At 34.3% G+C, this 15425-nt stretch overlaps 1 protein-coding gene across 5 annotated transcripts; it reads left to right on the top strand.

Moving 5' to 3' along the window:
* The first annotated feature begins 5593 nt into the window (after positions 1-5593).
* LOC113695731 (U11/U12 small nuclear ribonucleoprotein 59 kDa protein) lies at positions 5594-15078 on the top strand. Of its 5 annotated transcripts, XR_011817154.1 has the most exons (13): positions 5668-5807; positions 5928-6100; positions 6186-6510; positions 6636-6719; positions 7499-7564; positions 8676-8748; positions 9166-9536; positions 9887-9927; positions 10356-10435; positions 12126-12216; positions 12862-12985; positions 14533-14694; positions 14910-15078. XR_011817154.1 is itself a non-coding variant. In XM_072055820.1 (9 exons), the coding sequence occupies exons 2-9, from the start codon at positions 5940-5942 to the stop codon at positions 10432-10434; spliced, it is 1200 nt and encodes a 399-aa protein (XP_071911921.1). In that variant the 5' UTR covers positions 5594-5807; positions 5928-5939; the 3' UTR covers positions 10435-10713. The 5 variants fall into 5 exon arrangements, 1 of the variants encoding a protein (XP_071911921.1); XR_011817155.1 differs by lacking the exon at positions 14910-15078 and having other exon boundaries at positions 12872-12985; positions 14533-14659; XR_011817157.1 differs by lacking the exons at positions 10356-10435; positions 14910-15078 and having other exon boundaries at positions 12872-12985; positions 14533-14659.
* Positions 15079-15425: the final 347 nt, after the last annotated feature.

The raw sequence follows: 15425 nt of genomic DNA, 5'->3' as shown, positions 1-15425 counted from the left end.
TTCCTTTAATCTTATAGTACCTATATATAGAGGTACATTGACACTCTTTGTAAGGACTTTTGTATTTGGTTGGAATATAAGAATATCATTATCTATCTCTCCTTCTTTCTCTAATATCTCCATTCATACTATAGTAGTTTATTAGTTTTATAACACGTTATCAGCACAAGTCTCTACTTTTGAGCAAAAGGTGAAAATAAAGACTCTACCTTGAACAAAAGTCAAACACAAGATTTTGCCGAAATTCTGCCCGTATTTCTTCAAGTGACTTTTGAGGTAAATTTCTAACTCAAAAACTTATTTTAATTTCTTATGGTTAATCTTACAAAACAAGAGTTCATACCTCTTGATATTTCTGGAAAAAATTATTTATCATGGGTATTGCATGTTGAAATTCATCTTGAGGCAATGATTCTTGGTAACACTATTGTTGAAAAAAATGAATCTTTAAACCAAGATCGTGCCAAAGCTATGATTTTCTTTCGTCATCATTTAGATGAAGGACTAAAAATAGAGCATCTTACTGTCAAAAATCCTCTTGTCCTTTGACAAGATTTGAAAGAAAGATTCGACCACCTGAAGTTGGTCGTTCTTCCAAAAGCCCGATATGATTGGTTTTACTTACGGCTACAAGATTTTAAATCTATCAATGAATATAATTCAATCATGTTCAGAATTATTTCTCAATTTTCATTATGTGACGAAAAAATCACTGATGAAGATATGTTAGAGAAGACATTTTCTATTTTTCATGTCTCTAACATGCTCCTGCAGCAGCAATATCGAGAGAAGGGATTTAAAAAATATTCTGAACTTATCGCATGTCTTCTTTTGGCTGAACAAAATAATAAATTATTGCTGAAAAATCATGAGTTTCGACCAATTGGTGCAAGTCCATTCCCCGAAGTGAATACGACTCAATTTCAAAATTTTGGTCGAGGTCGTGGACGTGGTCGTAGAGGTGGCCGTGGACGTGGGCGTGACCGTAGACGTGATCGTAGTAGATTTGTGCCCCGTGAAAATTATAATCGTGGCAAACAACAAAATATTTTCCAAAATAGGGAAAATAACTACTATCAGAAAAATGGAGAAAAGAAAGTTTATGAATAAAAATACTACCGGTGTGGTATGGAAAGTCATTGGTCTCGTACCTGTCGTACGGCCGAGCATCTTGTTGACCTCTATCAAGCATTATTGAAAAAGAAAGACAAAGGCATTGAGACAAATTTCATTGATCAAAAGAATGACTATGATGATGGTGATGATGCTGATATGACACACCTCGATGTAGCTGATTTTTTTGAGCATCCTGAAGATGTCAACAAATATTCCATGATTATTTAGATATTTTTATGATGTTTTATATCTTTCATGTAATTTTCTTTCCATTGAATATTTATTTTCGCATCTTTGTTAATATTTATTTTTGTTTGAAATTTTCTTCCTGAAGAAGAAATAGATGTCAAATATTTGGGATTAAATAATAATGATGATGACATTTGTCTCATTGATAGTGCTACTACGCACACCATATTGAAAAATAAAAAATATTTTTCTTGTTTAAAAATAGGAGAGACAAATGTTAATACCATTAGTGGTAGTGTAAAATTGATTGAAGGCTCCGGAAGAGCCACTCTATTTTTCCCTGAAGGGACTAAAATTATCGTAAATACTGCACTACTCTCTTCCAAGTCTCGGAGAAACTTATTGAGTTTTAAAGATATCCCCGAAAATGGATATCATATCGAGACAATGACTGAGACAAATGGTGAATTTTTATTAATCACAAGTATCATTTCTGAGCAGAAATGCACATTAGAAAAATTACCTTCTTTTTCTTCTAGCTTATATTATGCAGAAATTAGTGCAATTGAAATTCATTACCTAGTAGACCGGAAATCTACTCATCTCAATGATTTTATGGTTTGGTATAATCGTTTCGGACATTCGGGATCTATAATGATGAAACGAATAATTGAGAATTCACATGACCACTCATTGAAAAATCAAAAAGTATTAAAAGTCAATGAATTCTCTTGTGTTGGTTGTTTTCAAGGAAAATTAATTATTAGACCATCACAAGTTAAAATTGGGACTGAATCCCCTACATTTCTAGAACGAATTCATGGTGATATATGTGGAACTGTAGATCCACAATGTGGACTATTTCGATATTTTATGGTGCTAATTGATGCATCAACTAGATGATCACATGTATGTTTATTATCTACTCGCTACCTGACGTTTGCGAGATTGCTTGCTCAAATAATTAAATTGTAAGCACAATTTTCAGATTATCCAATAAAGAAAATTCGTCTAAATAATGCTGGTGAATATTCATCACATGCTTTTGACGATTATTGTATGTCCATTGGAATAACTGTTGAACATCCTGTAGTTTATGTTCACACACAAAATGGTTTAACCGAATCATTCATTAAACGGTTACAATTAATTGCTAGACCATTGTTGATGAGGTCTAAGCTTCCTTCATCTGCTTGGGGACATGTTATTTTACATACAACAACACTTGTGAGAATTAGGCCGACAAGTTATCATACTTATACTTCCCTACAATTAACTTTTGGTTATGAGCCAAATATTTCTCATTTATAAATATTTGGTTGTGCGGTGTATGTCCCAATTGCACCGCCCGAACGTCGTAAATTGAGCCCCCAAAGAAGATAGGGGATATATGTCAGTTATGAATCACCTTCAATTATTAAGTATATGGAACCATTGACAGGTGATTTATTTACTGCGAGATTTGCAGATTGTCATTTTGATGAATCACATTTTCCGACATTAGGGGGAGATAAAAATCAACCGAAAAAGGATATCACTTGGAAAATATCATTGAATTTCCTTGATTCTCGTACTAAAGAATGTGAATTAGAAATTCAAAGGATTATACATTTACAAAAAATTGTAAATCAATTACCGGATGTATTTAATGACTCCAGAAGAGTTACTAAATTACATATTCCTGCTGAAAATGCTCCGATCAAAATCGATGTTCCTGAAGGACAAATTATAAGTGCTAATGAGTCTAAAGTACGCCTGAAACGTGGGAGACCTCTTGGTTCCAAAGATAAAAATTCTCAAAAGAAAAGAGAAGTAGATGAATCAACAATTAGTGATAAAATTCAACTTCCTGAAGAGGTCGCTCCTAAAGAGCCAATTCTTGAAGATAATGAAATTATAGAAAATTCAATAAATTTTGTCACTTCAAAAAAAAATTGGAATCGAAAAAAATAATTATTGATGATATTTTTGCATATAATGTAGCACTTGATATTATGGCAAAGGACGAGAATCATGAGCCTAAATCGGTTGATAAATGTCGACATAGAAATGATTGGTCAAAATGGAAAGATGCGATCCAATTTGAATTGGACTCACTAGTTAAAAGAAAAGTTTTTGGACTTGCAGTCCAAACACCTGAAGGTGTAAATCCAGTAGGATATAAATGGGTATTTGTGAGAAAAAGAAATGAGGAAAATGAAATTGTGAGGTATAAAGCAAGACTTGTAACCCAAGAATTTTCACAAAGGCCTGGATTTGATTATGATGAAACGTATTCACCTGTAGTGGATGCTATCACATTTAGATATCTTATGAGTTTTGTAGGACATGAAAAATTAGATATACATCTAATGGACGTTGTTACTGCATATTTATATGAAAATCTTGAAATGATATTTATATGAGAATCTCCGAAGGATTCAACATGCCTGAAGCATGCAAATCAAATTATAAAGATATTTATTCTATTAAATTACAAATGTCTTTGTATGGGATCAAACAATCTAGACGTATGTAGTATAACCGCCTCAATGAATGTCTAACTAAAAAAGGTTATACCAATGATCCAATATGTCTATGTGTTTTTATCAAGAAAAATAGATCAAATTTTGTGATAATTGCGATATATGTTGATGATTTAAATTTAATTGGAACTCCTGATAAGATTCAAAATAGTGTTGAATATTTGAAGAAAGAATTTGAGATCAAAAATTTTGGAAAGACAAAATTCTGCCTTGATTTACAAATTGAGCATTTGAAATGTGAAATTTTTGTCCACCAAGCTGCTTATACCCGGAAGGTATTAAAGCGATTTTATATGGATAAAGCACATACATTGAGTACCCCAATGGTTGTCAGATCATTAGATCCTAATAAGGATCCTTTTAGACCACGAGAGGAAAATGAAGAGATACTTAATCCTGAAGTACCATATCTCAGTGCAATTGGTGCACTAAGTCTAATGTATCTTGCTAATTGTACAAGACCTGATATATCATTTGCAGTAAATTTATTAGCAAGATTTAGTTTCTCGCCCACAAGACGACATTAGAATGGTATTAAACATATTTTTCGCTATCTCTAAGGAACAATTGATCTTGGTTTATTTTATTCAAATAAATCCAAACCTGAATTGGTTGGTTATGCTGATGTTGGGTATTTATCCGACCCGCATAAAGCAAGATCTTAGACTGACTATCTATTTACATATGGAAGTACAGCCATTTCTTGGCGATCTACAAAACAATCATTAGCCGCCACTTCATCGAATCATACTGAAATAATAGCAATTCATGAAACCAGTCGAGAATGTGTTTGGTTAAAATCAATGACCCACTATATTCAAAAAAACTGTGGATTATCCTCCAAAAAAGAAAATTCTCCAACTATATTATATAAAGATAATGCAGCTTGTATAGCCCACTTGAAAGGAGGATATATTAAAGGAAATAGAACAAAGCATATTTCACCAAAATTCTTTTTTACTCATGATTTGCAAAAGAATGGTGAAATTGTTGTGCAACAAATCCGATCAGATAATAATTTGACGGATTTATTTATCAAAGTATTGTCAACTGCAACATTTGAGAAATTGGTGAAGAGAATTGGAATGCGACGATTAAAAGATCTCAAATGATGTTTGCATCAGGAGGAGAATTAATATACAGGAATAGTGTACTCTTTTTCCTTCATTAGGGTTTTTGTCCCGATGGATTTTTCCCTAGTAAGGTTTTAACGAGGCATATTCTTTGTATAATAGACATCCAAGGGGGAGTGTTATGAAACAACTAAAAGTATACAGATGTCCCTTTGTATTTTCAAAATGATTAATTCATGATTTATGGTTACATTATTTATAGAAGTTACAATCCACAAATCTATTCATGTAATGGAGAAACCGTTTCATAAGTTTCTTATTCTTGTAATAGTGAATTTTTAATAGGATTGATGTTCCTTTAATCTTGTAGTACCTATATATAGAGATATATTGACACCCTTTGTAAGAACTTGTATTTAGTTAAAATATTAGAATATTTCAGATTTTGTTTGGACAAAGAAAATTTGCAAGATTTATTTCAGATTTTGTTTTGCTTGCATCATACACACAATTCCCAATCACCTTTTTATCTCACATACATCACATCACAAAAAGTACTACAGTAACTGGATCAAATAAATCATCCAAATAAATTCTTATCCTATCTATTTTTCTTTCTCTAATATCTTTATTCATACTATAGTAGTTTATTAGTTTTATAACAACTGAAAGTTAGCGCTTTTTGTTTTTGGTGGTGAGAAGGTCGACAGAAAATATAGGGTGAAGAGCTGCTCCTATACAAATCAGCTGCCAAGTTACAAGAACTGAATGTGCGTTTCAAAGCCAAAGCCAGACCCATCCACTCCTCAATCCAAAATTGTTTGGCAGATACCAGACACCCAGCTCACCAAAAGCCAAGTTGACTCCATCCCCACTCCTCCCCAATCTACTCCCAGTATTCAAGGTATTTTTTGGTCTTTATATTCTGGTTTATCTGTATCTAGGACTAAATTTTTTTCATTTTATTTACTACTATCTTTCAAACAAATGATATGAATCCAACTATTCCACGCTTCTTTTGCAGTTTTAATTTGATATGAATCCAATGATTCCGGGTCCATTCAACCCTACTGCGCCTCCGAATTGGGCTCCAGTGTTGCCGCCGTTTCCACCACCATCCAGTGCCTTCTGGAAAAGCAGTAACGTCCGTGATTGCCTCAAAGATTTGCATGACACTGTTAATCTAGCTAAAGCATTGTAAGTAATCCTTGCTTCAAAGCCCTAGACTTGGGAAAAATAATGATTGACATGTTATTGATCTAAAATTTTGATTGGTGAGCAGGGGAAAGGAGTTAGAGATGTTGATTATGATGAAAAATGAGGAAGAATCTAGTGAGGGTGATAGTTCAATTGACAGGTTTCATAAGTTGATGGAGGAGAATAGGTTTGATTTAGATTCTCAAGAAATGATAGCATTGGAAGCTGCTAATGCTTTAACATCAAGATTGAGAGTTCAGCTTGAACCATTTAGAGTTGTAGCTGATGTGAAAGCTCCGTGGGAGGAAAAATCTGCTGCGGTAAAACTGTCAGATAAATTGCGCAAGTATAAGAGGAATAAGCGTTGGCGGAAAAGAAAGAGGATGCAGGTTGCTGAGAACCTGGCAAAGGTGGTTATGGTTTATGATGAGTGCCTGCATTATTGTTGATTGTGCCATGACTTTGTCATTGAATAGGAAGCCTAATATCTTATATCACCAGTATTGTTGGTGCATTTCTCTCTTTATGAGTTCAGGAGCGTGAGCAATTTGACCGGATTGACAAAGAAGCTGATGAGTGGAGGGCTGGAGAGATTGCAAAGGAAATTGCTAAGCGTAAGGTACCGATGTTGCAGGACATAATTTTTCTTATGCAACTTGGGTGTTTTCCTATTTGTAATTTTCGTTGTTTTTCTTCTTGGTCTTTCAAATTATCGGCTGCCTTAAATCTCCTCTTGGATAACAGTAGTAAGGCAGTAAAAAACCTGAAGCAGTTGAAAAAGCCTGAGCCAATGTAGTTCAGCCTTGTATATTGACTCTTCAGGTCATAAGATGCTTTTTTTTTTTAAACTTTTAGCATTTTCTTTGGGCGTTGTGGAATATCCTTGTTGTACCTGGATCTTTATGACGAAACCTTAATGCGCATTTGGAATAATTCAATGGCTGAACATAAACTTTCAAGACAAACCTTTTCTATCAGCCTTCTCCTGGGACTGATGAAACAATATGAACAATTTGAGGCACAAGAAATCAATAATCTCCTTCCATCAATGATATTTGTGTATCTCTTAACACACTAAATTCCTTTATATATTGAAGTTGATTTTCTTACAACTTTGAGTTGTTGGTCACTTATTTAGTGTATGGCTTTTGCCATGGTATTACTCGATGGATGGCTATGATACAAGCCGCATTTTTTTAATATAATTCAATTTTTGGCAGAAAGCAAGCACCATTCAATTCAAGACTAATTTCTTTCTCCTTTTTTGTATAATTAATATTGCCTTGTCTGGGTTTGATTGTGTTGTAAAAGTGGATGAAGTTGTAGCTTCTATAGAGTTGTTTTCGTACTGTTACATCTTTAAATGTCTTCTTGCTAACAGATGGATATTGAATTCAGGTAGAAAAGCTGAAGGAAATTGCAAAACTTAAGGCAAAAGAAGAGAAGAAAACATTAGAGTCTGAGGTAAGCATTCGCTTATTGACATGCTTCATATTGCAAAATTCCACATTGGCTGATGACATGTCCTCTAGCTTTTTGGTTAAAATTAAAGGAGTGTCTAAGGGTGCATTTGATAAAACTCAAATCTGAAATCTAACATCTAAATCCGTTAAGTTACTGAATTGTTAAGTATTAAATCTGATAGATTTGAGTATATATCAAATTAAGTGATAAGTGAATAGCTTATCACTTAATTTTGGAGCAAGTTTTGCCTAGAAAACTCATTGCCATTTAATTAATTTAGATGTTCTATTTTTTGTTATCAAACGTGTCTGAACATATTAAGATCTGAACCTATTAAGTTTAAGTGCTGAATTGGGTTATTGGGTTATCAAATAGGGGCTAATATATCATGTATATAGACCTTGTTTTTTCAGGAAATATCTTCTATAAGCGTCTTCTCTTTTACTCAAATGTTAGCAATCCATTCTCCAAATTATTTAGATTTAGTCCATTCTATTCTCTAAATTATTAATTCAGTCGATTTCTGAATTTAATTGTAAATATCTTGGCTATTGTTCTCAAGAGTCAAGAGTACATTAATTTGCTTATCATTTGGTCTATATTTTCCTTTTTGACAAAAGCAATGCTTGCAATTGTTCCTACAATTGCATTACAGGTTGAAGGTGAAGATCAATTGAACATTGGCTAGTCATTTGCTTAAATCCATATGCTTGTGTTCATTTTCAGGCTTGAGAACATTTGGCTCCATATTTTAGCCCTGCTGCGGCTGCAACTGCTACTGAAACAATAATTTGCTTTTTCCTGTCTCTTGGTTGAATAAACAGACCTTGCTTATGAAGCTATGTTGTTTAGCACAAGAACCATTTCATTAATAAGAATTAGGAAGGACACTGGATTCAGTTTTACTATTGGAGTATAATTAGGGAGTGGAGGAAGAAAATGTCAAAGCTCGTAGTTGTTAGTCATGTGTACCCCTGGTAGTGTACAGCTGTACAGGATGAGGATGTTTGGTTTGCATGGCTTTTAACTTTTCTCCTTGCTCATTGTCTTGTTTCTCTTATTACCGCTCCCCTTGTTCCAAGACCTTCAGCTCACAAGTTTCAAATTTCAGCTTGAGCTGATGCTGATCGTGGAGAAGCTGCAAGAGTTGCGGTCCCTTAGGATCCAAAAACTGAAAAAACAAGGTGATGTCTCAGTGATTCTTGACTTTGGTACTGTTATGTGGTAATGACAATTTCATTTACAAAAGTAGACAGCATTTTCCTCTTTTGTTCTACATACATTTGGAGGTAGGTGCAATAGAGGGAAAGGAGTCGAACAATTTCTATACAGAAAATGTGCCAAAGTTTCATTATCTGACTATCTAAAGAACATTTCTTAATGAGATAGAGTGTGCAGCACATGCTAAAAACATTGTTTTACTCTCAGTCTTCTTAACACATTCTGATTGCAAATTTTTTCTGGGTTATGCTGCTGAGACAAGTAATAATCTGTCTCAGCTCAAAGGTTTTGCAATATTCTCTTTTAAAAGTTTTGAAATGCTCAGATAATGAATTATCTCGTTACTGATGTAAGAAATTTCCATGTTCTCTGTTGTGCAGGTCATTTTCTCCCCGAAGAGGATGACAAGTTTCTTGAAAGAGTTAGAGCTGCTGTTGAGGAAGAGGAGCGACAAGCTATGGCTGCAGCAGATACAGAAGCTGCAAAAGATGCTATTGCAACTGCCGAGGAATCTAGAATTCAAAATCGTGGACCTGACTCTGAAAAACCAAGCAATAACAACAAAACTGTAGACATGATGGTGGAAAGTGAAGATAGAAGAGATTCAACTGTAGTCACTGGCAATGCCTCCAGACCAAGTGGAACAGAAGGACAAAGTTCGACTGTTGCATATGATTCTATGGCAAACTTGCCAATGGAATTTTATCACTACTACTACGGCAGCAAAACTGATATGGGCACCCTCATTGAAGTAATTTACATTTTCCTTTCCCTTTACCTCACAGCATTCTTGTTGGATATCTTATATGTTAAGAGATAGTCTATGGCCTGTAATGAGTGATCTGAGCACTAGTTAGGCAAATTTTTTCAACTAGACTTTTTGAAACCTGTTATTGAGCATAATGTCATCCTTGAATACATTGCTATTAGCATAAGTATGTTCGAACATAGATAAAGATAACTAAACATAACTTTCCTAGTTTTATAACTGCTAAAATCTCTTGAATATCCATGATGGAAAAGGCCACTAGGCTTACTATTAAATACAATTTGAAAGATTCATCGAAATAATTTGCTGACTAGTTGTTTCATCCCATGTAGGTTAGGAGAACATGGGATGCATACATCAGACCTGGTGGAAGGTAAGTGCGATGATTCTCTGAAACAACTGTGAATTGTTAGCTGCCTTGGTTTTTGAAATTGGGGCAGGGGGTGGCGGGGTTTCAGATTTCCGTGTATTCGGGAAGGGTTTTGGGCAGGAGGGGTGTCTACTAACACGCAAGTAGATTTTGTCTGGGGGGTCTATTCACTACTTTTGTGCATTTGGTGTGATGAAGGAGGATGGGTTATTAGGGTTCGTGGTTTGATTGGGGATGGATTTCCTCCAACACTTAATCATTTACTGGGAGGAAAAGCGGCACACAAAGACTTTGTATTACCTTTGGTGCCATGAATCTTTTTTTTTTTGGCTCATGGTGTTTGGTTTTTGAGCAGAAAGTTTGATATGCTTTTGTCTTTGTTTAGAACCTGAAAGCTCATCTTATGTGTCTTATGGAAAACTTCAATGCAGCCGAATACCAGGGCACTGGGTTCAGCCGCCTCCCCCATCAGATGAAACATGGGCATCCTACCTGGTGAAACCTAAATGACGTGAGCTAGAAGACTCAAATGAATAGCTTGTGCAACATTTTTATGTGCATTATCAATAGATGATATATTGTTTATGTATAAAGGAATGTCTGTTTCTCTAATTTTCATTTGTGTTTTAGTTGCAAATTCAAACTGTTGCGAGTCAATATGCAGCACTTTGTAGTTAGGCTATGGATAACCGGTGCTAAAGATTCGATGCAGAATTTTTACTGATTGGGGCAAATTTGTTGTAGCGTGTGAACCTCAGTGATCAACATGACTTCATATCTTCAAACTCTTGCGAATTTGTTTTATATCATCAGATTAATTCTTCCTTTTCAAATTTTACCATCCCACTCACATGGCAGTCTCAATGTGAGAAACTGTCCCAATATACACTTCCACGATTTGCATTTGCTTTGCCAATAGAACAGGAAATAAACATTAGCTTGAGAAGCTTTTTAAGCAACAGGCATTAAAATTTGCAATTTACATATTTTGAGCAGTCTTGTAGATATTGATTCCAGGAATGTTTTTTCGTGCATGCAGCTTACAATTTTGCATGCTAGGTACTGAGTAACTTGCTTATAGTGTTAGATTAATTTTGTGACCAATTACGCCGTCATTCCTTTTTCTTACCACTATTTAACCTTATTCTGAAATCGGGGGCAGAATTAGAGAACTTCTTTTTTATCTTGTGGGGATATATAGACATGTTGTTGCTATCATAATTTGAAATTTCTTGTTTTATATTATGATAAAATAAGATGGCTTGACATAATTCAGTGGCTTAAAGAATTTTTCTTTTATACTCTTAATGCAGATTGATCAGTTTCAAGCAGAAATTAAAACTTTGTCCAATAATTATGCTGCATTGCTGAGAGATTTTTTTTTCTCTCTCCTCTCTCTTTATACAATTTATTCTTTTCTCTTAAACCTTCTATCTTGTACCCTCAGTGAATCTTTCCCTTTCCCTTGCCCTTCACAACCCCACTCCCCAACTTCTTCACAGCCTTGGGGGAAAAAACTAGATTTAAAATGTTGATTGGTGCATAGTTAAGGGGTTTATGGCAACCTCATTTACAGTCATGCTCTGCGATTTTAATGTCCAATTGTTAGAATATTTAAGGAAGCAAATTTTGTTCAATTGTTGAATCTTCTTGTTCTGGTAATTGGCCATTTTGGATGGTAGGCTCTATATTAACATGAGAGTCCTATTGAGAATTTGACTTTGTATTGAAACTGAAGGTTCAATTCAAGAATTTTCCGATGAACATGCTGTAGTATTTTCCTTAATCTGATTTATTCAAAGTTCTGTTTCTTTTGCAAAACAGTTTGATAATTTACAATTTCCTTGGCTTTGCTCTTTCTCTTTTTTCAGTTTCTTTAACTTTTTCTTTAGTCCTGGGTTCCCTGTGTTTGAAACTTATGAAATATTCATGCCCATGTCAAGGGAAACTTTTAGGCTGCTTCCTGCCCGAGCTAGATTGCGCCTTTCTTATTTGGAGTGAGTCACTGTTATGTCATTAAGTTAATATTGATATTCTGTGGTTAGATACTTCATGGTCTTAATAGGTTGAGGCTATGGTGGTTGGCTTTTTCCAGTATGGGTTTGTAAGTTATGTTACCTTGTTTCCTAGTATCATGATTTTGGAGGGTAGATATACATGCGCTTTTCAGTTGGTTACATCTAAAAGATTTCATTTGACAGGATAGAATTATGAGGCTTAATGAAGATGTGGAATACTGAAGCAAAATCTCCGTGCAACAATGCTGCTGTAAATGTATCTAGAAGCACGAAGGTGAGTGTTGATATCCAGAGGGAATATATAGCAGGGAATAATTGAATGAGTACAATTTTGGAAACCTGAAAACTTGTGAAATTTATGTAAGTGATTTTTCTTTTAATCTTTCTTGGTCATATGGGAACTGAGTGTTGCTAGTGGAATTAGGACGACTTATTGTCACCATTAATAACACAAATGATGTCATTTCTTCCAGTTGTATTGGGAGTTATGGTGGTTGCCAGGGTATTGTTTGAAATCCAGTAATCCTTTTGGTTGACAGTGTTGCAAAGAGATAGATATTAAGCATTTATAATAATTTTCATGACAGATTACCTGGAATATATAGATTTTTCCTTTATTTTTGAGCTGATGCACTTGAAACTGTAACTGGTGGTCCTCCCATGCCTACAATGATGGAGTTCATATTGTTTCATTATCTTTAGAAGTTGCAAACACCTTCTGTATGTATATCTTGTTGTTAACTGTTAATTAGTGGACATGACTGCATTGAATCAGTAGACTCTTTGTGCCAGTTTCTTATTTATTCCTTTTTCTGTTATATACCTATTATCCTTGTTTTGTTTTATGCTTAAAAATGTTGTCAAGAGGAACTTCTTACCTGCCTTTTGTTGTGACTGATGTTATCTTCAACTGTTCAAGGAACTAGCAGTCACCAACCACCAAAGTAAGTCATGGTGAAAAATCATGCGACTGGAAGCATATTGCAGAATGGTCGTATCCTAAACAAGATGGACCGAAAAATGGAATTGGATGCCCTGATTAGGTATTAGCCATACCATCTAATTCAAAGACACAATTTTACAACTTTGACAATTTACTGTTACTTGACTGTCCTTGCAATTCTTTTTGGCTTGCTAAGAAGAATAATAATTGAACCTGTCGTGAATACTTACAGGAGCTGAGGTGTGGGGAAAGTTTGTCAACTTGCCATCTATTTGTCTGTAGAACTAATTGTCCTTTCTTACATTATTCAAATATCACTGTTCAGATATTTAGCTTCCCATTTCTGCCCTTCATTATCTGTTGGTAATGAATAAACTGGATAATAGATGTATACATGCTTCTAGGATCTCTACATGCTTCCAGCGTTTGACAGCATTTCTGTTGGAATTAAAGCATAAAATTGATACCAAGACTTGTATTGAGGGCTGAAAAAAAACTCAAGTTTTGCATTAATCAACTCTCATTTTATAAAGAGTACAAGAAGAAACTCAACATAATTCTCTCATAAAGATTCTCAAAAACAATACTTGGAATTCAAAACAACTTGAACTAGTCAAAAGACTGAATTCAATACTTGGAATTCAAAACAGCTTGTAGAGCTTAAAATTTGCAGTACAATTGCATTGCTCAACACTCCTCCTTGCTGCCTTTACTACAGATTTTGAGCCAAACTCCAAAACTAGCGATGACTTTGATGCATCCAAATAATAACATCTTTGCAATTTCAAAGTTGAATTCCCTTACAAACATATGAAATTGAAGTGTAACTTGCGGCACGCAAATTCATTATTGTGAGATATGTGAAACAATCTATATGATACTTCTATTGCAGATTTTTAGCTCTAGAATAAGTCAAGTTAGTTGTTAAAAGTAATTCTGGATATTTTGTTTATGATTAGTTCAAGTTTTTTAAGAATTATGTTGAGTTTGTTCTTGTACTCTGTACCGAAGGAGAGCTACCTAATGAGAAACTTGAGCCTTTTTTCAGCTCAATACAACTCTTGGTATCAATTTTATGATTTAATTCCAGCAATTTCAAGCAAGTCATCAGTTAGAAGTAAAGGAATTGCAGATGGAACTGGACAGAGAATGTAGCAAGTTGGAAAATATAAAACTAAGATTAAAAGGTATTGCCAGATTTTGAGCAAATATGGTTATGGTACTCTTTTGGAAATTTATATATTTTTTGTTGTTGGGATGTTCTTGCATGCAAATACTTCATGTTGCCAAACAACACATTAGTAAAGTTATTTATGAAGGCTGATGTGCTGCAAAGTTCTTTAGGAAGGCTTGTGCAGCTTTCTTTCTCTCTTTCTACTCAGAAGTCTCTCTCTCTCTTTCTGAGACTAAATATTCTATCTTCTACTCAGAAGTTTCTCTCTCTCTCTCTCTCTCTGAGAATAAATCTTCTATCTAATCGGAAGTGCAAAGGAAAGTAAGACCTGTACTTTGGTGCCAAGCAACTCTACCTTGGACCTGCAGTTTCATTTTCCATTTTCTAGTCTCTTTCTTCTGGAAGATAGCAACATCACAAAGGATATACTTGCTTTTTTAGTTTGTGATATTTAATCTTTGTTTCTTTTACAGTTGCCCTCAGAGATGAAAAAGTTTGTGATAAGTTGAGCCAAAAGATATATGAAGATGGAAGACTACAGGTGTTGTACAGGAGACAATGATGACACTGATAACATGGTGGAGACTTTGGAAAGAGCAATTTGAAACCTAGAGAAAGAGAACAGAGATCTTAAGGTTGCATTGTTTCTCTTTCTCGTTTGTTAGAAAAACATATTCTATTTAGTTGATTATCTGCATCGAAGTTGTGATCATTAATTTTTTATGTTGTTTTTGCAATCACTTAGTTGATAATGCATTCAACCCAAGTTTTAGCATTATACCATGTATCTGCTACTCTAATTGTGACTTTTAAACACAAATTCAGAAACTTATTCGATTTTTTGTTTCAGAGGATATCACAAAAAAGTTCCGACGGCATTGATTCTGAGATGGTGAGATGGACTGAGAATTGAACTAGGACGTCGCAATTAATTGGTTGATGTTTCTATTAGTTAAATTGTATCTTGGGACATTTTGGAATTTTTTATATATATATTTATATCTCTTATGTATTTTAAATACATTCCTTTTTAAGTTCGATAACAACCAATTTGAAAATATTTTCAAATGATCTTCTCCATCTGATTGGAGGTTAGGGGTGGCAATTTTCGACACGACCTGAAAACACGACATGAATCTAACACGAAATTAATGAGTTTAGGTTGAGATTTTGCGGGTTCGGGTCATAATCGGATCGAACTCGATGAACTCGAAAAGAAAACGGATCGAATTCGGAGTAATCCGTGGGTGATCTGATATGATCCGATAACTCGTTTACAAATTAAAAATAATTTAATAAAAATAAAAGTTATTTTATCTAACTAAACTAAGTTATTTTTTTTTTCAAAGGGATTAATCACTTAATC

Source organism: Coffea arabica, chromosome 6e, assembly GCF_036785885.1.
Source record: "Coffea arabica cultivar ET-39 chromosome 6e, Coffea Arabica ET-39 HiFi, whole genome shotgun sequence".
In the NCBI taxonomy this organism is placed as follows: domain Eukaryota; kingdom Viridiplantae; phylum Streptophyta; class Magnoliopsida; order Gentianales; family Rubiaceae; genus Coffea; species Coffea arabica.
Note: the sequence above shows the minus strand (reverse complement) of the source record. Positions and strands in the feature narration are given on the sequence as shown.